This window comes from Chrysemys picta, chromosome 4 (genome assembly GCF_011386835.1).
Source record: "Chrysemys picta bellii isolate R12L10 chromosome 4, ASM1138683v2, whole genome shotgun sequence".
In the NCBI taxonomy this organism is placed as follows: Eukaryota; Metazoa; Chordata; order Testudines; family Emydidae; genus Chrysemys; species Chrysemys picta.
In genome coordinates this window covers 28,552,781-28,579,495 of record NC_088794.1, presented here as the reverse complement: position 1 = coordinate 28,579,495, position 26,715 = coordinate 28,552,781, and the positions used below count along the sequence as shown (strand labels likewise).

Below are 26,715 nucleotides of genomic sequence, written 5' to 3'. Positions count from 1 at the left end.
AATTGGAGCCAGCCCCGCTGAAGGGTGAGAGGCACACGGCGGGAGCTGCAGGTCGTGAGGCCCTGGAAGTCACCTTGGGGAGGGGTTGAGGACTCCAGGGCAGGGGTGGACAAACTACCACCAGTGGGCCAGATCTGGCTCCTACGCGCTCCAATGGCCCCCTATGGTGCTCCAATGGGAGCTGCAGGGGCGGTACCTGTGGGTGCGGCAGCGTATAGAGCCTCCTGGCTGCGCCTCCATGTAGGAGCTGGGGAAGGAACGTGCCGCTGCTTCCGGGAGCCGTTTGAGGTAAGCGCTGCCCAGAGCTTGCACTCCTGAACCTCTCCCCACGCCCCAACCACCTGCCCCAGTCCTGATCCCCCTCCTGCCCTCTGGACCCCTCAATCCCAGCCTGGAGCACCCTCCTGCACCCCACACCTCTCACCCCCAGCCCCACCCCAGAGCCCGCACCCTCAGCCAGAGCCCTCACCCCCCCCACACCCTCCTCCCCGTCCCAGCCTGGAGCCCCCTTCTGCACCCTGAACTCCTCATTTCTGGCCCCACCCCAGAACCCACACCCCCAACCAGAGCCCTCACCCCCTCCTACACCCCAACCCCAATTTTGTGAGCATTCACAGCCCACCATACAATTTCTATTCCCAGATGTGGCCCTCAAGCCAAAAAGTTTGCCCACCCCTGCCCCAGGGGCTTCTTTGGCAAAGTTCAGCACCCTCCAGGTGGTAGAGACGGGAGCTGCTGCCTGAGAGAGGGAGCTGTTCAGGTAGAGGGGGGATGTGGGTGCTGGGGACCTGGGGGGATCCAGGCTGAGCCAACCCCTTGGCTAGGGGATATAGTAGGGAGATGGGGGGTTTCTTGCCAGTGAAAGGGGATCCAGACATTAAAATTGGGAGACCAGATACTGAGGGAGCTGGCAGTGTGAGGACTAGGGCAGTGTCAGTTTCTTGCCCACATAAAGGTGAAACTATGGGTCTGGGGTGCTCACTGGGCAGGCTGAGACTTCCCCATAACACATAGGAACCCCCTCCTTGCCTTGGGCTCTGCCTGTAAAGGTGGGGCCTGTGGCTGTGCTTTCCCTCCCTTGTGCAGCTTGGGGGCTGGTGTGGTAGAGGCACTTGCTGAGCTGCCCCAGAGGGGGATGGGACCTACATCTAGAAGGGGTGTGTGCAGAGGGCCTGGCTGCCTGTAGAACTGGTGGGGGTGCAGAGTGAGGGGCTCTGTCTGTATCCAGGGGTAGGTGCTGCAGAAAGCTGGGACTAAGGACAGAGTTTGTGTGGAATGAGCGTGTGGGCAGAACAGGATGGCGTGAAAGTGGGAGTGCAATGAATGCTGGGTGAGACAGGTGGAATGGACGCACCAGCTGGCTGTAAGACAGACAGACAGAGACAACTGATACATATTTAAGCACGTATCTATAAATAAAATCTACTGGCTCTCTGCTTGCAAATGTTGGCAGGTCCACCTAGTATCTGAGCAACTCACAATATTTTTTAATTGGTTTCTCATCCAACACCCCTGTGAGGTAGTGCAGTAGGTGCCTCCTTTTACAAATCGGGAACTGAAGCACAGATGGACTAATACCCAGATCCATTGATCACCATAGAAATTTGGATCCTAAATATCTTTGTGGATCTGGGCCTAAGTGACTTGACCAAGGTAGCTCTGGTAGAGGAGGGAATTGAACCCAACAGTCTCAAGTCTCAGTCCAGTCCCTTCATCACCAAACTTACCCATTGCCCTGCATTCCAGCCTCTCTGGAATCTGGTTTAAATTAACCTTGTAGAACTATCACATGGAGACAAGGCCCTAAATTGTGCCATCCTGATTCTCTCGCAGGTTACACACCAGAAATGCACAAGTGCAGACAGAAGCACCTTTGGGGAACCGAAAGAGCCAAAGACATGGGCCCTGCAAACACCCCACACTCCCCTCTGTTCATTCCCTTTTCATTCCCACTTCACCAGTTAATCCATTCAGCTGCATTAGCCATTCTTTGCTCTCTCCATGTCTCCTGTCTGTACCACTCAGTGATTGTCACATGCTGACTGCAATCAAACACAATCCCGGGGTGACCTGCCATATCACACAATGGCAAGGATGTTCCCATTGCCATGACCACATGCCAGGCAATAATCTTTCACAAAAAAAGGCCACTGGGGGAGGATCAGGGGGAGAGCATGAAAAGGGACACAGAACTCAGCAGGGTGCACAGGGAGAGGGACCGCGATGGAGCAGGGCGCACTCTCTACCCATTCCAAAATGCAGCTTCGGCCTCCCATCTTCTGGTGTTGCCAGATGCTCTGATGGCAGTTTCGAAGAGGAGTCTTCACCTAGGGTTACCATATTTCAACAAGCAAAAAAGAGGACGGGAGGAGCCCCGCCCTAGCCCCGCCCCTGCCCCTCCCACTTCCCGCCCCCCCAGAACCCCCAACCCTCCCCCCGTTCCTTGTCCCCTGACTGCCCCCTCCTGGGACCCCTGCCCCTAACTGCCCCCCGGGACTCCACTCCCTATCTAAGCCTCCTTGCCTCTTGTCCCCTGACTGCCCCAACCCTTATCCACACCCCCACCCCCAGACAGACCCCTGGGACTCCCACGCCCCATCCAACCACTCCCCACCCCCTGACAGCCCCCCCAGAACTCCCAACCCATCTAAACCCCTCTGCTCCCTGTCCCCTGACTGCTCCGATCCCTCTCCCCACTCCTGCCCCCTGACAGCTCCCCCCCAGAACTCCCAGCCCCCTACCCCCCGCTCCTTGTCCCCTGACTGCCCCCTCCTGGGACCCCTGCTCCTAACTGCCCTCCAGAACCCCACCCCCTACCTAAGACTCCCTGTTCCTTGTCCCCTAACTGCCCCCTCCTAAGACCCCCCACCAACTGCCCCCCAGGACCCTACCCCCTACCTGTACCCTGACTGCCCAAAACTTTCTCCACTCCCCTCCAAAAGCCCCCCCCCGTTTCTTGACTGCCCCCTCCAGAACCTCCCTGTCCCTTCTCCTGCCCCCCCTTACCCTGCTGCTCAGAACAGGGTGTTGGGCTCTGTGCCAGCCGGACACATGGCTGAGCTCCCCTGCACAACACAAAACCCGGTCCCTGGCCCTGCACAGGGTTGCCGGAGCGGGCTGCAGGAGGAGGAGCTGCCGGCCGGCTCAGAATGCAGGGGGGTGGGGGTGGGAGGAGGAAGCTGCTCTGGAGTCCAGCCCGGGACTTTCCTGCAGCCCTCCCAGCCGCTCGCTCTGCCCTGCCGGAGGAGGGGGAAATCACGGACATTGTGAGTGCTTTACAAATTCCCCCCGGACGCTATTTTTAGCACACAAAAGGAGGACATGTCCGGGTAAATCCGGACGAATGGTAACCCTACTTCACCCTGCCAGACTGCATAGAACATGGGGCACCCTGGGGATGGGGATGTTCTAACTCAGCCTGAGAACGAGACCATCACACCCCGACTCACCCTGGCTTCTGCTTTAGAGTCTGAGGAAAACACCATCTTTAGAATAAGCGCCCAACCAGCCCAGTCACATCCTACGAAGAGACCAATGCTGGTATGACATGGAGGTTACTCCTGAAGTACCTTTTTCACATATGGCTGAATCCAGCTCCCATTAACATCAATGGAAAGACTCCCTTTGACTTTGGATCACACCTACGAAGCCTGGGTGACCCGGTTGCTCCAGGTCTTGCTACAAAGCACTGTTGGGTCCCTAGTCAGCTCTGTGTTCAGCTGTCACACCCATGGGGGGGGGGGCACCTGCAGCCTGCTCAACACCCACAGGAAAGTCACTGGTAACAGGGAGGCTCTGGCAGACAGCTGTCTCTAGTCAGGTCCTGGCCCCAGCCAGACTTCTCTCGCTCTGAGAGCAAGGGGGTCTAGACTCCGTCCTAGCCAGCTCATGCCTCAGCTGGGCAATCCCCTTTTAACCCTTCCCTCCAAGCCGCACCCCTTCAGCAGGTGTAGCAAGGCAGGGCTAGTCAAGCCCACAGCAGCTTGTTACCCTTTCCTGGCCAGTGTGAGGTTTCCACCCCCCATCACAGCCCATTCCTGCCCCTCTGCAGTCAATGGGAGTGTTGGAGTGACTGCAATGGCAGCAGTGTTAGGCCTAGAGTGGGTGAAATTCCCTAATGAGGTTTAATACGCTCTTCTCCTCAGCTTTGCTCAGATGCAGCTGTCTGAACATGGGGCTGTGCAGGGGAGAATCACTCAGAGTTTGTTAGGGTCAAATTCCACCTTGAGTTACCCCCTGTGCAGCCCCTTTGGCTTCTGCAGGAAACATCCTGTGCTGGCAGGAAGATCTTGGGTCTTGTCCACATGTAACTTCTATGGGTCAATGGAGCTGCACGGATGTAACTGAGGGTAGAATTTGGCTCTTGTGACCCACCGATCTATTAGGTACATCCTAGTTCTGTAAGAGGGGATGTACCATATCAAATAATCCACTGTTAGCAGGATAAACTACACATGGCCTGCTCCAATTGCTATAAACATACACATATGAATTGGATTTTTCAATCTCCTGAGCTAAGCAGCCCTGAGTACGGAGGGAAACAAATATTTGCTTCTTCAGAGAGCAGAAACATTTTATATTCAAAAGTAAGTTGCACGTCACGTTCCCCAGAGAGCACGGAGAGACGAGGAGCATTTAGAAACAGGCAGGTGACACGTTCTCTGCATTCTCATTGTTAGGGCTTGTGCACACTAGCATTTATGTCAGTATAACTTATGTCCCTCAGAGGTGTAAAAAAAGCCACCCCCGAACGACACCAGTCACACCGACCTAAGCACTGGTGTGGACAGTGCTATGTTGGCGGGAGAGTTTCTCCTGCTGACATAGCTGCCGCCTCTCATGGAGGTGTTTTTATTATGCCGATGGGGGAGCTCTCTCCCGCGCAGAGCATCTTCACTAGCCGGGCTACAGCCGCGCAGCTGCATCAGGGCAGCTACAGCACTTCTAGTGTAGACTAGCCCCATGTCACACCTCAGCCAGGTGTTACTAGTCACTCCAAGCACCTGGAGGCAGACAGGGCCTATCAAAATCCACCACCACATGCATTGGAAGCTCAAATTTTATGTCCAATATCTTTTCCAGTAGTCCTGGGGTTCTCCCTAAAACATCTTGCCCCCCTGTGTTATTTTCAGGAATTTCCTCTCTTTTTATAAGACTGTATTGCATGAGAAAACTGTACAAGCCACCACTCAGAGTATAATGGATCTTCATCTATAGTCAGTACGTTAACTAGTTTAGGACTCTCCCCGAGGCCACCTTTCAATTATGGGGTGGGGTTCTCTTGCAGTTGCAGAACAGCTGAGCTTTCAAAGTGCTTTAAAATCCACTTGTGTAATTAGCAAAGCCTGAAAATTGCTAGACCAGTAGAAGGTCCAGGGTAGAGTTTGTGGTTTAAATTTGGACTCATGAACAACCTTCTTTTAAAATGCAATAATTAACACTTTTTAGCACAGAGCTAGGGAAAGCCCAGTCCTCCTCCTGCCCAGGCCAAGCCCACAAACAAATACACACCCCGTTTGTCTCACTCAAACCCAAACACTGTGTGTTTTGGGGTATTTTAATTGTTGTGTAATGGGGCCAGGGGCAGCTCCAGGCATCAGTGCTCCAAGCGCGTGCGTAGGGCGGCAAGCCACGGGGGGCGGCCTACCGGTCGCCGTCAGTGCGGCAGTCAGGCTGCCTTCAGCGGCATGCCTGCGGGAGGTCCGCCTGCCACCGAAGCTGCGGGACTGGCGGACCTCCCGCAGGCATGCTGCCGAATCCGCGTTACCAGCGGACCTCCCACAGGCGCGCCGCCAAAAGGCGCCTGACTGCCGTGCTTGGGGCAGCAAAATACATAGGGGGGAGGGATAGCTCAGTGGTTTGACCATTGGCCTGCTAAACCCAGGGTTGTGAGTTCAATCCTTGAGGGGGCCACTTAGGGATCTGGGGCAAAAATCAGTACTTGGTCCTCCTAGTCAAGGCAGGGGGCTGGACTCAATGACCTTTCAAGGTCCCTTCCAGTTCTAGGAGATAGTTTTTTATTTATTTTTTTGACAGAACAAGGAGCAATGGTCTCAAGTTGCGGTGGGGGAGGTCCAGGTTGGATATCAGGAAAAACTATTTCACTAGGAGGGTGGTGAAACACTGGAATGCGTTACCTAGGGAGGTGGTGGAGTCTCCTTCCTTGGAGGTTTTTAAGGCCCGGCTTGACAAAGCCCTGGCTGGGATGATTTAGCTGGGAATTGGTCCTGCTTTGAGCAGGGGGTTGGACTAGATGACCTCTTGAGGTCCCTTCCAACTCTGATATTCTATGATTCTATAGAACCGCCCCTGAACGGGGTCTGCAGGTGTGTCGTATCTGTGTGAGCAAGTCAGTGGCCCTGAGCAGAGTGAGTTTTCTCCAGCCTCCTCAGTTAGTCATGCAACAGCTTTAACCAGAGAAGCAGCATCTCTCTGGGCACATGGGACTCCTGTTAGAGCCTTTGAAAATACCAGGTGATGAGCCATGTCATTAACTATTTCTCTGTCCTGCTCCTTTGTTCGTCTCTTACACCTGCACATTCAGGGCCTATTGGTGCTCACCCACATCACCTTTCTGAAAAAGCCAGAAGCGCCCAGAAAAGTGTAAAAATGCTGTCATTTCTGACTGCTCTAGCTTCTGCAAGTGTTGACCATAATGGATAAGAAACTGGGACCATGAAAAGATGTCTGGGAACAATCTCAGAGAACTCTCATGCCCCTGAAGCATGGGAGAACTCTTGGGCATTAGCACAAACTATAACAAGAAACAAACTCTAAAGTGCAGCATTATTTCTTGCTTCATGATATTTATTGAACTCATCAAAACTGACACAGAAATGTACATCCAGGAAAAACAAGTGTTGGAAACATATACAAAAAATGTCAATTTAATAACTATGGAATTTTGTAAAACTACAAAACCCTTGTAAATATCCAAATGAATGAACTGTTGGATCCAGAGGGGAATTTTCATTCTGTTCTAAGAATGGTTCTTGAGTCTCTCCCCTGCACTGACAGACACTGAAGGGGATGGCTACCAGACGCCTCCTCTCACGATCCCACATCTGTCCCTCCCCTAGGCCCTGACCCCCTTCCCTCCCACCCCACCCCATTACCCCCTCCAAGGTCAGTCCAAGCACAGATCAAACCCAGCTCCTGCTCCTGAGTCTCTTGCCCCCGGGCAGGAGGGTTGGCCCAGACAATCTTTACCCAGCCCCCTGCCATAGATGCTATAATATGCTCCTGGAGACTCTGGAGGTTGCAGGGGTCCCTCTAAAAAGGGGCAGGTCCCCCCACTGGCTGACTGCTGTCCCAGCTAGTGGCAGGGCAGCCAGGCCAGAGTTGCACTGGCTTCCACTCAAACCCTACCATATCTCTAGGACCAGATCAGATTTTATCACCGCATACAGCTCTGGCCTTGTTTCTTCATTAACACTGTGCTGGGACAAGCTGCAGGGGAAACAAGGGGGGGGGAACATGTTAATTCTCTGCAGGCCCAACGTCTGATTCCTCAGTCCCTCTGAGGCCCAGCACGCTGCCCACCACTGGGTTTAGTATTATTATTCCTTGTATTGTGGTGGTGATGGTGTCTAGGAGCCCCCATCATGGGCCAGGATGCCATTGTGCTGGGCGCTGCACAGCCACAGAACACAAAGACGGTCCCTGCCCCAAAGAGCTCACAGTCCCAGCTGCTTGCCAGAGCCCCCCCGGATCTGTGTCAACGATGCCCCCACCCCTCCCTGAGCTCACTGCCAGCAGGTGCCTCTCACTTGGGGGAGGGGAGGAGAAGCACTGGTGCAGTCTGGAGCCTGGCCTGCTCCCCCCACACCCCACTCACCCTGTGAGCTCTGGCAGGGACAGCAATGTCCTTTCTGCACAAAGTGCTGGATTGTGCAGTCCTTGCTCAGGGTAGTGAGCGCTTACTGACACGGACAGTACACATAGCACACCACAGCAACAGCTCCTGCGACTCTGGTCCTGTGGGGCTGGCTGGGCTCGGCTCCCGATCCAGGCGTTGTGACCTCAGTGGTCTCAGCGCTGCTCAGGTTTGGCCCTGCTCCCCTGACCAGGGGTGGGGGAGGCAGTAGCCAGGCAAAATTTGTGTCAGTGGTGCTGCAACCCCATGCGCCAAATCACACCGTCATTCACACAAATTTGGCCTGGCCAAGCCCATCATTATGATGGAGGAGTGGCTGGGCCAAGCCGGAATGGGGCTGCAACCCCAGAGGTTGCAACACCAGGAGAAAGGAGACAACCCCAGCCAGCTCCACGGGACCAGAGCTGCTGGAGCCACCACTGCAGGGTGAATGCGGGGTGGGCTCTGCCACTCTCTTAGGGCAGCACCCAACGCTCCCCAGTGCCTACCACCCCTAGGGGGCAGCACCAACACCCCCCCACTCCCCGAGTGCCTACCATGGAAACATTTCTGTAGGTGCCCCTGGAGCTACTCAGTGCTCACAGGGAGCCGGGGCTGAAAAATCCAGCTCACAGAATCTCTCCATGGAAGCAGCAAGATCTCAGCTCTCATTGCCGCACGGGATCCTCACGCCCCCTCCCAACAGGCTTCAGTAACAGAGTCCTTGAAGGGGGAAGAGTTTTCAGCAGCTGTTGTGGGGCTGCAGACATAGCCTGAAACTACTGAAATGCAGGTGCGAGCTCAAAAATCCACCCTGACTGGAAGACATTGTTGTGTCACTGACTTTGTCTTAATTTTTACAGCCAGGTCAGGAGAATGGGGCTTGTGTGTTTAGATCAAATGTGAGAGAGGAGGAGCTATTGCTCCAGTTCAGAGCATGGTGCCGGTCTAAGGAAAGGGATGTGCTAGTGTAACCCACCCTTACCCCATGAGGCTCTTTGCCCCCCTCTAGTAGCGCAACCACAGAGGTTTGAGTCAACGACAACCTTACACTCATGCAATACAAACTTGTACTTTTAGATTCAGAGGTTCTAGGTTCTATCCCCACTTCCAATGACCCTCCGAAGTGGGGGAACTTTACACTAGCCTTGTCAAATTTATGTCAGGCCAGAATGAACAGACATTTGGGAAATAACTTACTTCTGGGTCATCATTAAAAAAGTTAGCTTCAAAATCTAAATCATTCAGAAGGCTGCCTTGCTGTGTCTCTGAAGGAGACTGACTGTAACATCCCAGAACCAAAGCCCTGTCTGGGGGTTATCTAGGACTGTGCACAGAACTGGGCACTTATTAAATACATTTACAATCCCAAAGCTCCACAGAACTTGCTTCCATTTCCTCCCATCTGGCTTTCGTCTCCCCTAGTCTTTTCTCTTTTGTCCTTCTCAGTCTCTATGAAGATTTTTAAACAGTTTTCCATTTCCCTCTCAGCTTTATGGCCTAGTGACTTTACCACCTTCACTTCTCTCTGTAGATTTAAAACACTTGGCTGGGTGGTTGTGTGGGTCATGAATGGTACTTAACCTAATGCTATTCTGTGTGCCCTTCCACTCTACCTTTCTGTTTCTCTATTTGTCTGTTAGTCTTTGTCCCAGGATTACCTATGACATGGGTGGTAAATGTGAATGAAGAAGGGTCCTTTAATTAAATTGTGGAAGGATCCTAAACTTGTGCTTTCAGTCTTGTTTACTGAATAAAATAACATGAGGTTCTGATATAAAAGTAGCTGCCTTCAGAGGGCACTAAAGCTGCTACATCAGAGGTTCTCAACCTTTTTCTTTCTGAGCCCCCCCAACATGGTATAAAAAACTCCACAGCCCACCTGGGCCACAACAACTGGTTTTCCGCATATAAAAGCCAGGGCTGGCGTTTGGGGGGAGCAAGCAGGGCAATTACCTGGGGCCCCACACCACAGGGCCCCCCATGAAACTACATTGCTCAGGCTTCCGCCCCCAGGTCAGGGGAGGGGGGCTCAGGGACCTGGGCTTCAGCCCCATGCAGTGGGGGTTTGACTTTCTGCCCTAGGCCCCAGCGAGTCTAATGCTGGCTCTGCTTGGAGGCCCTCCTGAAACCTGCTCGAGGCCCCCAAGTGGCCCCCAGATCCCTGGTCAAGAACTACTGCACTACATTACTCAAGTTTTAAACTTCTAACATGAAACCTATCAGCACAGCAGTGGGATAAGAATGAGAGCCAGTTCTTGGTTGGGGCTTGGACAATAACACTGTGATTCTAGTGAAAACAGCTTCATCACAATATAATTAAAAGGAACCCAGCTGTAACTTGCCACAATTTCTGCAGTTTGCAGGTGGGATGTTTCAGTCCCTCACACAGCAGCTTCATGCCACAGTGTCCCATTTTTTTCTCCTGCAGATTCAGCTCCCTCAAGGTCTGGTTGGTGCTGAGAGCAGAGGAGAGCTCCCTGCAACAAGCAGCTGTAAAAATCACAATCCGCCAATCTGCATAGGCCAGAGATACAAAGAGGAAACCATGCATATTGTGACAGACCCAGACCAGTGGGGTACAGGAGTCTGGTAGAGGGCAAATATACTGGTCACTGGATGAGTAGTTTTCTGTTCCCTGAGTGACCAGACCTATTGGGATCCCCCTCTCCCCCCAGCCTAAGGGGGAGTCCACAGGACCTGGAGACCAAAAAATTACAGGGGACAACTAATAAAAGAACAGGGACAGGAGTGAGGTCAAAGGGTCAAACGAAGCAAACCAGACGGGGACACTGAGCAGAGAACCCCGGACAGCGCCCACTGCTCCTCGAAGGCGTCAAGGGAGCCAGTGGACGCCGCCCAGAGGAACTCTGCCCGGACACGTGAATGAACGGAGGACCTGAAATACGCCCCACAGTCACAGGAAACTCCATCGGCCAACCTCCTTACTCTGGTTTTATAGATGGCCAGTTTCGCTAGGGCCAGAAGGAGGTTGACCAGGAGGTCCCGCGACTTTGTGGAGCGACGGATAGGGAGTGCATAAATAAAAAGGTGAGGAGAAAAGTGCAACCAAAATCTTAACAAAATATCCGTGAGGAGCCAGGATAGGGGCTGCAGCCTGGCGCACTCCAGGTAAACATGTGCCAGGGTCTCCCTCACGCCGCAAAAAGAGCAGGTGTCTAGGATAGGGGTAAACCGCGCCAAGTACACGCCCGTGCTCACGGCTCCGTGAAGGAGCCGCCAACTGATGTCCCCGGTGGGCTTCGGGATCAGAGCAGAATAAAGGCTGGCCCACCGGGGCTCCTCACCCTCCAGAGGTGGCAGAAGGTCCCGCCACTTCGTATCGGGGCGGGACGCGAGGGTGAGGACATGAAGAACATGGAGCACGAGCGTATATAGATGTTTCCTTGGCGCGGTCCGGAACAGAACCGGCTGCAGATGGTGTAGGTCTCCACGTGGGGCGAGGCAGGTACCAGGAGGCAACGGACGCCGTGCTTCCTGGTCAAGGTGGGGAAGGGGCCCCGGCTGCTATAGATGGTAGCAGAGGCGGTGGATGGGGGAGATGACGTAGCGGCAGGTGGGGGGGTCGCCGCCACCTGGGCGTATGCCTTGGGAGCTGGGGGTGGGACACCCATAGAGCTGGTGGAGGGAACAGCAGGGAGGGACGCCGCGGCTTGTTGCGGGGCTGCGGCAGTGGGGGCACCCCCTGCCATGGAGGGCCTGGCCTTTTTAGCGGGGCCTTTACCCTTCTTCGTACCCTGGCCCTTCCTGCCGACTGGGGGGACTCCCCCAGAGTCAGAGGGGGCAAGGGACATGGCAGCAGCGGAGGTCACCTCGTTACTCACCGCTGCCGGCGCTCCAGCAGGGATGGTAGTAGGTGGCTTGGCAGCGGCGGTTGAGGTAGAGGCTAGGGGGGATGATGGTGGGGCGGGTGGAGGAGGGGCAGCAGGGTCTGCCTGAGGGGTCTCACTCTCTTCATCCCCTGTCATAATGAGGACAGGGGGAGAGCAAACACTGGAGGTGGGGTAGGGAAAGGGGAAGCAGTTCGACCACTCCTCCCCGCTAGGCTGTAGGCAGGGGAGGAGGGCGCGAAAAAAAGGGGGGGTTGATGGGGGGGCTGTCAAGGCTAGGGGTCAGTCACCGACTCAGGGAGGGTTTCCGGCTCCTCTAGTCGCACCAAGGAAGGGGAATATAACAGCATTGGGGGGTGCAGTGAAACAAGGTCAAACTAAAATGGGGAGGGGCACAAGCGCAAGGGAGGGGACATGGGCGCATGAAGGGAGAGGCTAATCAATGCAAGGGGACCGCAGGGGAAGGGGAACAATCAGGCTGGGAGTGGGGCAGAGGAACCATGAGGCTAGCTTCAGAGGCTGGGGCGGGTCAAACAGACAAAGGTTGTAGAGGGAAAGGGCATGGCAGGCAAAGAGACTGGAGCTGGCAAGGGGCTGGGGCAAGGGAAAGGGGCAAAAGGCTGCAAGGGGCAAATGGGTAGGTAGCAGGGGCAAAGCTGGGGGCTTGCTGTAGGGGGTAGGGGGTCAGTCCAAAGGAGGGGGGGCACGTGCACCCACGTGCGCTTGCAACAAAAAAGGAAGTCCTTGTAAGCTGGCTGCTGTATCAGGCCCAATCGTGGCAACAGGGCGTGGCAAGCCTTGGGGAGCAGCTGAGTCCCAGAGGCAGGAGCCCAAGGCAGATGGTGAGTAGTCAGTGGGGGTGGTGGAGGGGGCAACGATGATGATGGTGGTGGTGGGGGTTGGGGGAGACACAGATGGACCAGGGGGCAGGCTCCATGCCACACCCCCTGTGTCTCCACAAACACAGTCTAGATCCCCACCACAAGAGCACAGTTCAAAAGTTACTCAGTCCGGGAGGGCCCCCTCCACAGTGGTCTGTAGAATTCCTACGCGCTCCCCCACTGGCAGATGGTCCTCTTCTTCTCCTCAGGGCTCCAGCGGCTCCCCAGCAGCAAACGTAGCAGCTCCAGGCGGCAGTCTGGTGGCCAGCAGGAAGGACCCTTCTCAGGTGGAGGTGGTGGTGGCATTCCCAGCAGCAGGAGCAATGGTTGGGGTCTCTCCCTCCTCTTCTCTGGGGAGTGGGCCAGTAGCCCCCCCCAAGGGGCTGTAGCTGGAACAGCAGCACCCAAGGGTGTGGGTGGGTCTAGCAGCTAGCAAGCAGGTAGCAGAGAAAGAGGAGGAGCAGTCCCCTACCTCCCTCCAGGCCAGAGGGCTACAGGAGAGTGATCTATGATTGCCAGGTCAGATAGGGTTTCTGTTCCCTGAGTGACCAGAGCAGGCCTGCACTAGAGTAATCTGAAACCTGCTAGAACCAGTTAAGGCAGGCAGGCTAATTAGGACACCTGGAGCCAGTTAAGAAGAAGCTGCTAGAATCAATTAAGGCAGGCTAATCAGGGCACCTGGGCTTTACAAAGGAACTCACTTCAGTTTGTGGTGTGAGTGTGAGGACTTGGGAGTGAGTGTTGCTAGAGGACTGAGGAGCACAAGTGTTATTAGACACCAGGAGGAAGGTCCTGGGGTGAGAATAAGGAAGGTGTTTGGAGGAGGCCATGGGGAAGTAGTCCAGGGAGTTGTAGCTGTCATGCATCTGTTACAGGAGGCCCTATAGACAGCTGCAGTCCACAGGGCCCTGGGCTGGAACCTGGAGTAGAGGGCGGGCCCGGGTTCCCCCCAAACCTCCCAGTTGACCTGGACTGTGGGTTCTTCCAGAGGGGAAGGTCTCTGGGCTGCTCCCCAACACACATGGTGAATCTCTGAGGCAAGAAAATTCGTCAATAAGCGTAGACCCACCAAGATAGAGGAAGAATTTTGTCACAATATTTTTTCCCCAAACACTAATGTCAGTGGTGTCTAAAAGGAGATTCTTCACTCTGGACATGCACAGATAGATCACAACGCTCCAATTGGCACCACAGGTCCCGGAGGGTATTCCTTTCCATGTGCACCTGTTGTATCAGTTACTGTTACACCTGGGGAAATTCTGTGCGTCTGCAGTCGTTCAGAATTAATTTGTCTTGAATAATTTTGTATTTTCCAGCATAAAAAACATTTTGGGTAAAAAGTGATGCAGTTCCACTTTTTCCCCATCAGAGGCCGCTCTGGCAACAGAACAGACAGCTGCATTCGTGCCGGCTGTTCTAGCTCGATAGCGGCCATCGGTGGGCAGAAGATGGAACTGCAGCACTTAGGCAAAATGTTTTTTATGCAGGAAAATATAAAATTCTATGCCCGGTGCTGCAGAATTCCCCCAGGACTCAGTACAAGTCCATCACAGCAAACTGCCCATGGAGCCAGGTTAGGACAGAGTGGGGCACACAGAGCTGCTGGGGGGGTCACAGATTGGGCTTCAGAATGGCTGGGGGGGGGACAGACTGGAACATGGGCTCAGGATCTAGTGGGGTGACAGAGCTGAGCCTGGGGACAGGGGTGGGGGGCTGCAGGGACCCATGGGGATGAAGGGTGTGGGGACAGGGGCAGATGTGCCTGACTGAATGGGAAAGGCTTGGGGTCAGCCAGGGTCTGCATGGGGGAGACTTCCAACACCCAAACAATTCCCCCAACCCCCCCCAGAGGAAAACCTCCCAGCCACACCCAACACCTGCCAGGTTCACTCCTAGGTTCTTTCCCTCTCCCTCAGCTCCTCCATTACCCCTGGCTCCCCCAAGCCTTTGCACTGCTTCTGACAGATACAGTAAATACAGTTCTGTATTGTCATTTAAATGAATTTCACAAAGTTCTGTATTAATATGCCTGGTAAGAAATCTATTTGTCAAAAAAAATTGCCAGAACTGGTTCTGTTCTGGGCACTCCACCACCTAGAATGGGGTGAAAGGAAAAAGCTGCTTTGGGGTTGGTCCTGCTTTCAGCAGGAGGTTGGACTGGATGACCTCTCTGAGGTCTCTTCCAACCCTAATAGTCTATGATTCTATGATTGAGCCCCAGGTTAACCTGGGAGAGGCAGGGACCCAGATCAGCATCTCACCAGTAGGGGGCGCTGTGTTAACCAGAATGACAAGGAAAGAGAAGTGACATCCTGGGCACAGGGCAGATCAGACAGAGATAGAGCTGGCCAGTGTGTGTGAGGGTGAGCAGCAGGCTGCAGGCAGCAAGGGGAGAAGGCTGGGTAGCAGCATCCTGAGAGCCAGGAGAAAGAGGCAGGCGGAAAGATGAGAGCTGATCAGGGAAGCCGGCTGTGGCTGGAGAGCTGGGAGCAGCAGGACACATGAGGAGGAACCTGCAAGCAGGAGTGAAGGACATAAATCCACACCGTGTAGAGGTCAAAGCATAGGGGTTTATTACACACAGCGCTGGTGGAGTGTCACCTGGCTTATTAGGCTCAGAGACACTGTCAATTAATTGATTACAATGAAATATATAGATTTTCCATGGGCGGGGGAAAGTGACGGGGTAGGCAGTTCCACACCCCGGGATAGGTTTTGCAGCAAGACAAGATAGCACAATAGCCAATGGTTAAAAGGTTACACAATGTCTCCGCCCATGGTCTCAAGTTAACAAATTAACATTTGATTAATACTTTGATAAAATGTTATTAGTATAAAATATATATGTTGAATTCTGATTTGGGGTCCATAGGAATGGAGTAACTCCTTTGATTGTCCGACAGGTACATGTCTAGGGGATAAAGCAAAGAAACAGTGAAAGCATATGAAAATAGAGATTGTCTCCTTTATGTCTTAAGGCAGGGCATTGGTCCCTTGGAAGGGAGGTGGAAGGGTGCCATATCATTATAGTGACATGTGCCAATATTTCATAAACTCAAGGTTGGATCTGTGGGAAGACTGTTTTCCCTTCAGGAGAAACACAATAGGAACAGGGATCCTTTGTTCAATTTGAAACATTGGATGAAACATAATTATTCAGTTATTGCTTCAACATCTGGCATTTCTACTGACCAAGCAGATCTTAGTAAAGGCAATGTTATTTTGTTTACCCCAGCTTTCTCTTAGCTGATCACTATTAGTTAGGCCTCTGGTCTCCAGACCAAACTCTGGACTTCGGGTCTGAAAAAGAGCTGGCACAATCCATATATACCAGGTTGTTATATAACATGCACATGGATTTTAACCCTTCAAGGAGCAAGAGACAATTGTTAAGGCTGGGTGACAGGAGGCAAATGCAGAGGGATCCTGAGGAGATCAGAGATGACAGGACTGAGCTCTGGCCAGTGGGGCCACAGACCAGCCCTTAATTATCTGCCATGAGAAGGATGGGCTGGAACGGCACCGTGGGCAGCCCACAGCCGGTTCTCAGTGACACTTGCTGGCTGAGCTGTGTTATCAGGAGCTGAGTGACACTGCAGGTTTAGCCTGAAATGACGGGTGATGAGCAGGGATCCAAGCCCCTTTGCGGTAACACATTAATACTGATGTTATTTATTCCTATGCGTTGTTTACAGCTAGTTTGGGAGAACAGATAAGTGTTTAATTTTCTTCTCTTTCCAGACCTTTTGGGAAAGCTGGAGTGATGGCTCCAGGCTGGGGGATGGGGAATGTTGTTATTGGGTTTCTAACATCAAAATATGCTGCATTTAGGGTTTGCTAAAAGCCACTGGAATGTGTCCTCAGCTTCACCCAGTTGACCTCAACACAACTGACTAGACTTGTAGGTGAGGAAACCGGCTCTAAGTCACCTTTCCACTCTCCTGATACTGGGTCAGATATCAAATCATAGGACTGGAAGAGACCTCAATAGGTCAGCTAGTCCAGTCCCCTGCCCTCAAGGCAGGACTGTTATTTAGACCATCCTTGACAGGTGTTTGTCTGAGCTGCTCTTAAAAATCTCCAATGATGGAGATTCCGCAACCTCCCTCGGCAATTTATTCCAGTGCCTAACCACTCTGACAGTTAGGGAGTTTTTCCTAATGTCCAACCTAAACCTCTCTTGCTGCAATTTAAGCCCATTGCTTCTTGTCCAATCCTCAGAGGCTAAGGAGAACAATTTTTCTCTCTCCTCCTTGTAACAACCTTTTATGTACTTGAAAACTGTTATCATGCCTCTCTGTCTTCTTTTCTCCAAACTAAGCAAACCCGTTTTTTTCAATTTTCCCTCATAGCTCATGTTTTCTAGACCTTTAATCATTTTTGTTGCTCTCATCTGGACTTTCTCCAATTTGTCCACATCTTTCATGATATGTGGCACCCAGAACTGGACACAATACTCCAGATGAGGTAGAGTAGAGCGGGAGAATTACTTCTCGTGTCTTGCTTACAACACTCCTGCTAATACATCCCAGAATGATGTTTACCTTTCTTGTAACAGTGTTACACTGTTGACTCATATTTAACTTGTGAGCCACTATGACCTCCCACCCCCTTCTCCTGTCGACATAGCAACTGCCTCTCAGGGAGGTGGAGTACCTATGTTGATGGGAGAAGCCCTCACATCAGCATAGATAGTGTCTCCACTCAAGTGCTACAGCAGTGCCACTGCAGCATTTTAAGTGTCAACCTGTCCTTAGAGGGTCCTCAGACTTCTGTTACCCCAGTGGCTGTGCCAGCCTAGGATCTGACACTGCACCATGAACTCTGCCCCACCCCCTCCTGCCCCAACATATGTCTCCATGCCCCTCCATACACACTGTGCTAAGTCAGGGAGATCCTTGGCTACCCCTTCAGGGCAGCTGCCCACTAGCTGCTTTGCTCTGATGAATATGGCCCAAGGGTTGAGGGTTTATTCAATTGTTAATTAATAAAATAAAACCAATGTACACATGAGTGGATCTCTGTCTTTTCCTCAGGAGCAGTGTGGGGCTGCTCCGTGAGTAGGTTCCATGCACTCTAGGATATTGTGATCCTGGTAGAGTACAACACACAACACCACAGTGTTAACAGGCACAGACTAAAGGGAACCAACTGTTACTTATGATAGTTTCTCCAGTTTGCAATTTGGATGTTTCAGTCCCTCACACAGCAGCTGCCCTCCGGAATCCCCCAGCTGATCTTCCACAGGATCAGCTCTGTCAGGCTCAGGGTGATGCTGAGGGCAGAGGAGAGATGCCCACCACAAGCAGCTGTGAGAGCACAATCGGACAACCTGCAGGAGACAGACATATAGAGAGGGAAATGATCACTTGTTTATGTCCCATTCTCTTCTGAAAAGTAAAATGGTGTAAGTCAAAGTAGCCCTCCCTTTACCTGAACTTACACATTCTTACACCTTCTTCTGGCTCCTTGGTTTTAAGCAATCAGCTCAGACTCCCTTACACAATTGGGCACTAAGTGAAAATGTGTGCTGAGGAGTCTAAATTACATCTGGTCTATCCTAGAGTCAGGTCAATGTAAGGCAGCTTAGGTCAACCTAACTATGGAAGTGTCTACACTTAAATTTCACTCCCACTGATGTAACTGCCTAGCTACACCAACTTAACTCCCCCTCCATGAGCAGCGTAGAATCAAGGTTAGCTAGGTCGATGCAATGTCAGTGTAGATGCTGCCTTACTTATGTCACCTGTTCCTGACTTTCAGAAGCCTTCCCACAATGCCCCACACCGACAGTACAATCGATACAAGCGCTCCTGGTGAGAAGGCTCATGGCAGACACACGGAGCAAAGTGCAGACACGCACAAGTGATGTGATTACTGTGGCAGCTGTATGCAGATGTAAGTTAGGTCAACTTAATTCTGTACTGCAGACAGAGCCTTAGTCTAGTGCATTCTGAGTGTGAGGGACTGATTGAGAGTAGCACAGCCCCATAGGCCCTAGGGCTTTCCTAGATGGACTATTGTAATATCCTCTATGTGAATACAATACCTACATGGCAGTAGCAGGATTGTATCTCTCATTGCTAAAACCAAGGTTCTACCATATGTTTTTTACACTGCCTCATCACCAGGCTCCCAGTAACAGCTTGCTTGAAGGGTCTGAGTTTCTCAGCTATTGTGGTGCTGTAGGTTTGGCCCAAAGGACCATCTGAGAGCAAGGGAGGAGAGCAAGGGAGAAGGTCAAGTCCTTCCTGGGGGAAACACTAACATTTATTTTATTTGCTTTTTACAGCAGTTTCTTGAACGACATTATTAGTTTCTTCCCAGCGTGTTTGGGTTAGTGGAAGCCAGTCTCCAGTGCTGGGGATGCTGCAGTTCTAAAGGAAGGGACATGGCCACCATGTTTGTGTCAAGCACCAAAGAAAATACATTTATAACAATTCAGGAACAAGTGATTTCCGAGCCTACAATGGTAAAGTGCTAAACTCCAAATAACAGAAAAGCTGCCTGTATGGGACCCTGTTACTGATTGCTCGAGGAGAGACATTCCCCTACCCCTACTTATGACTTCCTGCTGCCCTTGATAAGGTGATCAGGTGATCCCTGCTCAGGTGTGCCTAGTAAGGGCTGGCTGGCTCAGGTCTCCAGTCCTTAAGGGGAAAGCCACCTTGTTAAACTAGCCCAAAATACCACAGAACTCACTACCATTCACTCGCATCCATCTCATCTTCCCTCCTCATGCTTTGTTTCTTTTCCTTTCCATTCTCCATTGATGAGGAAGCCAGGCTGCAACCCAGAGATTTGACACCATTCTCTCCGAGCGGTGGATTTAAACACTGAGCCAGGTGTCTTTTGGACTGAAATAGCACTCATACTCATACTCTAGGGGTTTTATCAACTAAAGAGCTTCACAATCATTTACAGCTGCCTGGGATTGTTCCTGACCAGCCAATTAGACCTGCAGAGCTAACTGGACGTGCCAGTGTTGCCAATACCTGTGAGAGCTGCTGCCTGGAGGGACGGGCAGGCCGAGGAAGAGGGGGTGAAGCACAAAGTACTTACCAACAGATACCTGCCCCCAGAGGTAGTCCCTTGCTGAATCACTCTCTTTTTGCCCTTTTCCATTTCTTTTTTCCCTCTTTCTGTTTCTTTGTCTCTGTGTTAGATATGTCCCAGGATCAGCTCTTGTGATGGTGGTAAAGGATTTGAATGAAAGAGGGTTATTTTAATCAAATTGTGAAAATCACCTATAACTGTGTTCTCCTTCACACTTAGTGAGTAAAATAACCTGAGTTTCTACTCTAACATATACTGCATTTCCGGTATCTGAAGAGCCACTGTGTGATCTAACTTCTTATCTAGTACAATATGATCCATTTACATGGCAGGGGGTCTTCTTTCCCACTCCTTTGGAAGACAGTGGGACACAGATTTTTAAAGGTATTTAGACGTTTCAGCTTCAGAGCCTAAATCCCACTGACAGTCATTTAGACATTGCAACACTGAGTGCCACAATGCCGAAATACCTTTTAAAATCTGGGCCGTGGTGCTTTTCAAGGGTTGTTGGTGCATTCACACTGGTACTGTGATCTCAGGAGGAAGAGCTGAAATCGCAATAGTATAACGTTAACAGGCTCAGTCTAAAGGAAATCAGCTCTTACTGTATTTTCTGCAGTTTGCAGTTTGGATGTTTCAGTCCCTCACACAGCAGCTGCACGCCTGAATCTCCTAGCTTGTTTTTCCACAGGTTCAGCTCTGTCAGGGTCTGGCTGGTGCTGAGAACAGAGGGGAGAGCCCCACAACAAGCAGCTGTGAGATCACAGTCAGACAACCTGCAGGAGACAGAAACATACAGAGAGGGAAATGACTATTTATTTATGCCCCATTGTCTGTGTTTATAGGGGGGCAGAGAGAGAGTCTCAGACACCCTCAGAAGGGTTGGGCCCCTCCAGATCCCATCCCAGCATATATGGGAGAGAAGGATGTGGGGCTGACAGATGTTCCCCACCCCTAACCCTTCCCACTTCCCGACATGTCACCCCTCCCAGTGTCCCATTCCACCTCTCCCATCCCACTCCCAGTCTAATCCCTTCCCCTGACCTGAGCTCCCAACCCTTCTACCCTCCCCTACCACCCATCCACATTTATCTCCCTCCCCATAATCCTCCTTCCCCTTGCTGCAGCCAAACTCTCTCTCCCTATTCCCCCCACTCCTCCACTCCCCCTTCCCAAGAAGCATTTGCAGATGTAATTTTTTCTTTTTCAAAAAGAGTTTGAGCACTTTTGGAATGTTCTGCTATACTCAGATTACATTTCCTCAAAATTAAAAAAAAAATTCACAGAGACAAGCCACTTCCTACTTCCCCGCCTCCTCCATTTCTGCCCAAGAATGAATTTGAACTTATAGCGCCTGGATGTTTCTCCAGTTCAATGGCCATAATATATGCCGTTAAGTTATTCATGTCCTATATGTAGTTGCTCCCTAAAATGCCTCTTGGGCTCTGTGTCTGCACATGCACAATTTGACATGATAATATTTGGAATGTCCCTAGCTAGAGAACTAAACTTTCTTAAATAGCATTTTCATTCTGATCCTCCAAAGAGCCAATGAGTGCCGTATACACTGTCTGGGTCAAAGTATTCAGATCATGTAGCCATGATCAGAGCCAAGGTTTGATCCCTAGAACTGCACAAAAAAAAGTTTGCAGAATTCTTCACTTTTATGAATACTGGGTTTTTTTCTGGAAGCCTCTTACTCAACCCCTCACTCAAATGACTCCAGATCTGGATCATTAATCTAACTCCATGTCCCCATGAAGCACACCACATTTCAAGGGAATCCAAATAATCACGTGGCATGTAGATCACTTAGACCTTTCAACAGACAGGAGATCTCACTCTTAACTACAACGGAGCTGGTGCTCTGCTATAATATTCATTGAATCATTCAAGTGTAGGACTGGAAGGGACCTCAATAGGTCATCTAGTCCAGTCCCCAGCACTCAAGGCAGGACTAAATAATAACTAGACCCGATGAATATATATTAATATAATAACTAATATTTTGTTTTGAACAAGTCACTGTGTTCTCATTGGCCACAGCTCCTGAAGGGAAATCTAACAGGTGTCTAAACACAGTAAATCTACTAAGTTATCATGGATGGTAAACAGGGGTGCTGCAGCCTGGACCCCCAGTCTAAAAGTGGAAGACTCCACAACGTTCCATCCTGAGAGAAATCATAGAATCATAGAATATCAGGGTTGAAAGGGACCTCAGGAGGTCATCTAGTCCAACCCCCTGCTCAAAGCAGGACCAAATCCCAACTAAATCATCCCAGCCAGGGCTTTGTCACGCCTGACCTTAAAAACCTCCAAGGAAGGAGATTCCACCACCTTCCTAGGTAACGCATTCCAGTGCTTCACCACCCTCCTAGTGAAAACGTTTTTCCTAATATCCAACCTAAACCTCCCCCACTGCAACTTGAGACCATTACTCCTTGTTCTGTCATCCGGTACCACGGAGAACAGTCTAGTTCTATCGTAGTTGAAAGCTGCTATCAAATCCCCTCTCATTCTTCTCTTCTGCAGTCTAAACAATCCCTGTTCCCTCAGCCTCTCCTCATAAGTCATGTGCTCCAGCCCCCTAATCATTTTTGTTGCCCTCCGCTGGACTCTTTCCAATTTTTCCACATCCTTCTTGTAGCGTGGGACCCAAAACTGGACACAGTACTCCAGGTGAGGCCTCACCAATGTCGAGTAGAGGGGAATGATCACATCCCTCGATCTGCTGGCAATGCCCCTACTTATACAGCCCAAAATGCCGTTAGCCTTCTTGGCAACAAGGGCACACTGTTGACTCATATCCAGCTTCTCATCCACTGTAACCCCTAGGTCCTTTTCTGCAGAACTGCTTCCTAGCCATTCGGTCCCTAGTCTGTAACAGTGAATGGGATTCTTCCATCCTAAGTGCAGGACTCTGCACTTGTCCTTGTTGAACCTCATCAGGTTTCTTTTGGCCCAATCCTCCAATTTGTCTAGGTCCCTCTGTATCCTGTCCCTACCCTCCAGCGTATCTACCACTCCTCCCAGTTTGGTGTCATCTGCAAACTTGCTGAGAGTGCAGTCCACGCCATCCTCCAGATCGTTAATGAAGATATTGTACAAAACCGGCCCCAGGACTGACCCTTGGGGCACTCTGCTTGAAATGGGCTGCCAACTAGACATGGTGCTGTTGATCAATAGCCATTGAGTTTAACGATCTAGCCAGCTTTCTATCCACCGTATAGTCCATTCATCCAGCCCATACGTCTTTAACTTGCTGGCAAGAATACTGTGGGAGACCATATCAAAAGCTTTGCTAAAGTCAAGAAATAACACATCTACTGCTTTCCCATCATCCACAGACCCAGTTATCTCCTAATAGAAGGCAATTAGGTTAGTCAGGCATGACTTGCCCTTGGTGAATCCATGCTGACTGTTCCTGATCACTTTCCTCTCCTCTAAGTGCTTCAGAATTAATTCCGTGAGGACCTGCTCCATGATTTTTCCAGGGACTGAGGTGAGGCTGGCTGGCCTGTAGTTCTCCGGATCCTCCTTCTTCCCTTTTTTAAAGATGGGCACTACATTAGCCTTTTCCCAGTCATCCGCGACCTCCCCCAATCGCCATGAGTTTTCAAAGATAATGGCCAATGGCTCTGCAATCACATCCGCCAACTCTTTTAGCACCCTCGGATGCAGTGCATCCGACCCTATGGACTTGTGCTCCTCCAGTTTTTCTAAATAGTCCCGAACCACTTCTTTCTCCACAGAGGACTGGTCACCTTCTCCCCATACTGTGCAGCTCAGTGCAGTAGTCTGGGAGCTGACCTTTTTTGTGAAGACAGAGGCAAAAAAATCATTGAGTACATTAGCTTTTTCAACATCCTCTGTCACTAGCTTGCCTCCCTCATTCAGTAAGGGTCCCACACTTTCCTTGACTTTCTTCTTGCTGCTGACATACCTGTAGAAACCCTGCTTGTTACTCTAAACGTCTCTTGATAGCTGCAACTCCAAGTGTGATTTGGCCTTCCTGATTTCACTCTTGCATGCCTGAGCAGTATTTTTATACTCCTCCCTGGTCATTTGTCCAATCTTCCATTTCCTGTAAGCTTCTTTTTTGTGTTTAAGATCAGCAAGGATTTCACTATTAAGCCAAGCTGGTCGCCTGCCATATTTACTATTCTTTCTACACATCGGGATGTTTTTTTTTTCCTGCAACCTCAATAAGGATTCTTTAAAATACAGCCAGCTCTCCTGGACTCCTTTCCCCCTCATGTTATTCTCCCAGGGGATCCTGTCCATCAGTTCCCTGAGAGACTCAAAGTCTGCTTTTCTGAAGTCCAGGGTCCGTATTCTGCTGCTCTCCTTTCTTCCTTGTGTCAAGATCCTGAACTCGACCATCTCATGGTCACTGCCTCCCAGATTCCCATCCACTTTTGCTTCCCCTACTAATTCTTCCCGGTTTGTGAGCAGCAGGTCTAGAAGAGCTCTGCCCCTAGTTGGTTCCTCCAGCACTTGCACCAGGAAATTGTCCCCTACACTTTCCAAAATCTTCCTGGATTGTCTGTGCACCGCTGTATTGCTCTCCCAGCAGATATCAGGGTGATTAAAGTCTCCCATGAGAACCAGGGCCTGTGATCTAGTAACTTCTGCTAGTTGCCGGAAGAAAGCCTCGTCCACCTCATCCCCCTGGTCTGGTGGTCTATAGCAGACTCCCACCACGACATCACCCTTGTTGCTCACACTTCTAAACTTAATCCAGAGACTCAGGTTTTTCTGCAGTTTCATACCGGAGCTCTGAGCAGTCATACTCCTCTCTTACACACAATGCAACTCCCCCACCTTTTCTGCCCTGCCTGTCCTTCCTGAACAGTTTATATCCATCCATGACAGTACTCCAGTCATGTGAGTTTTCCCACCAAGTCTCTGTTATTCCAGTCACATCATAGTTCCTTGACTGTGCCAGGACTTCCAGTTCTCCCTGCTTGTTTCCTAGACTTCTTGCATTTGTGTATAGGCACTTAAGATAACTCGCTGATTGTCCCGATTTCTCAGTCTGAGGCTACGTCTACACTAAGGGGGGGGTCGATTTAAGATATGCAAATTCAGCTACGCAAATAGCGTAGCTGAATTCGACATATCGGATCCGACTTACCCCGCTGTGAGGACGGCGGCAAATCGACCGCCGCGGCTCCCCCGTCAACAGCGCTTACTCCTACCTGGGCTGGTGGAGTACGCGCGTCGATCCAGGAATCGATTATCGCGCCCCGACGAGAAGGGATAAATCGATCCCCGAGAGATCGATTTTCTACCGCTGAGCCGGGCGGGTAGTGAAGACCAGCCCCGAGACAGGAGTCCTCCCCTCTTGCACTCTCCTGCTCGGGCTTCCTCCCGGTATCCTATTTCCCCACTTACCTCAGGGCTTTTGTCTCCTTCCGCGGTGAACTTAGTTTAGAGCCCTCCTCTCCTGCTCGTGCCGGGCCTCTCACTGGGAAGGGTGCACTCAGACAGACAAAGAGGGGTCAAAGATGCAACAAGCCCTGAACTGTGACAGCTAATGTTTGTTGCAGAGTTAGTTTTTGTGATGGTGGTAAAGGATTTGAATGAAGGATGGTTATTCTAACCAAATTGTGAAAGGATCTTGGAACTCCGCCTGGAGTGAAACAGTGACGTTATCACTGCTGTGGGTTCTGAAAATCCTGGGTAACACCCTGCCTTCTCCAAAATATTTCTCAATGCCTAAAAACTAATCAATCATGTTTATGGGAGCCCAAACTCTTCCAAACTGGATGACAAGTTACATTATTTCTCTCCCAGCCAGACTCCCAGCTACATAATACTGCAGATGAAAGCCTACCCCCACCACCACCCTAGCTCATCTGTTTAACACAACTGGGTTCCGTACTCCAAGAGGAACTAGGTCTGGGGGAGAAATGACCTTCCTCCCCTCCCTGTATCAGACCCACTTACAAGAGGCTAGAGGTGGGGTTTACAGTGCTTGTGAAATGAAGGGATTGACAGTGCATCCAAGCAAGTGCTCCTTTTAATAAATTTCTTAGCTGGGACACCATGATCTCAGAGTCCAAGTTATCCCCTCAGATAAACTGCATGCCACTTGTTTTGTAAAGGGACCATTCAGCCTTACAAGAATAACACTTTAGTCACAGAACTGCAAGCTGGGGAACCTGCTACTTTATCCAATTGCAGATCAGCAAACTAAGTGTGTGGGGGGGGACTTTCCCTCCCAAAACAGGAAGTGAGGGACGGCTGGACTCCATTCTTTAGTATGCTAGGTAACTCAGTTAACCCTATGATGACCGCTTCATTGCAGTTTTCCAGGCTCCACAATCAAAAATGCCTATGACGAGAGGGTATTCCTCACACTATTGAATTACTATGGGAAGTTTGTAGTTAACATCCGTGACTCAACTCATTATTAAATTGCTACATATGAAAGAAATCTGGGTCTGGACCACAGAATGTGACATTTTGGGAAACACAATTAAAATCTCTGTGCCTCACCTTCTCCTATTAGTGGAATGAGGGCAATAACACTGACCAACCTCAAAGGAGCAGTGAGGGGATTGCACTAAATTAGGTTTGTAAAGTGATGCCAAAGTGCAAAGGGTTGTTAAGGACAGTCACTGGCAGAACAGGTCATAGATGGCAGGAATTCATGGCTCCTGGCCCTGAACATATTCCTCTGTTCCATATTGTCTGTAAATATAGGTACAATATTTACTAATCTCCAGTCCTGTGGCCTAGTAGCTGCTTTTAAAGAGAGTGCATTATAGTGGGGCAGTAGCATCCCTAGTCTAGGTTAAGAATCTTCCTATGCTGCAGGGCCTCTTCCCCTTAGGATAGCCTGCAAAGTGGAGTAGGGAGGCTGGGACTCCCCTTCACTCCCTTCTGCCATGTAGACATGCTCCTCACAGCCCATTGGTATCAACTTCCTTCCCACAATGGCCCCATCAACCCTATTGGGGGCATGAAGGGACCAGGAAGAGACCAAAGCTGGTAGCTGAGTGGCACTGATGTGTTCCCAGGAAGCTTCCTTGAGGCCCCCCACACATGCAGGTGCCCCACAATC

At 50.9% G+C, this 26,715-nt stretch overlaps 1 protein-coding gene across 1 annotated transcript; it reads right to left on the bottom strand.

The window, feature by feature from the left end:
* Positions 1–9,067: 9,067 nt before the first annotated feature.
* LOC112060899 (ribonuclease inhibitor-like) lies at positions 9,068–20,964 on the bottom strand. The gene is made up of 4 exons (XM_065591025.1): positions 20,948–20,964; positions 20,249–20,419; positions 17,787–17,919; positions 9,068–10,583 (listed from the first exon to the last, which is right to left on the bottom strand). Exons 1-4 carry the CDS (start codon positions 20,962–20,964, stop codon positions 10,164–10,166), a joined length of 741 nt encoding a protein of 246 aa, XP_065447097.1. The 3' UTR covers positions 9,068–10,163.
* Between the last annotated feature and the right edge of the window lie 5,751 nt (positions 20,965–26,715).

What these genes read in the sequence shown, in the direction of transcription:
- LOC112060899 (XM_065591025.1), bottom strand. An exon ending in TGCAAACTGCAGAAAATACA is followed by an intron (nt 17,920 to 20,248) that starts GTAAGAGCTGAT and finishes TGTCTCCTGCAG; the next exon opens with GTTGTCCGATTGTGCTCTCA. An exon ending in AGGGCAGCTGCTGTGTGAGG is followed by an intron (nt 10,584 to 17,786) that starts GACTGAAACATC and finishes TTCTTTTATTAG; the next exon opens with TTGTCCCCTGTAATTTTTTG.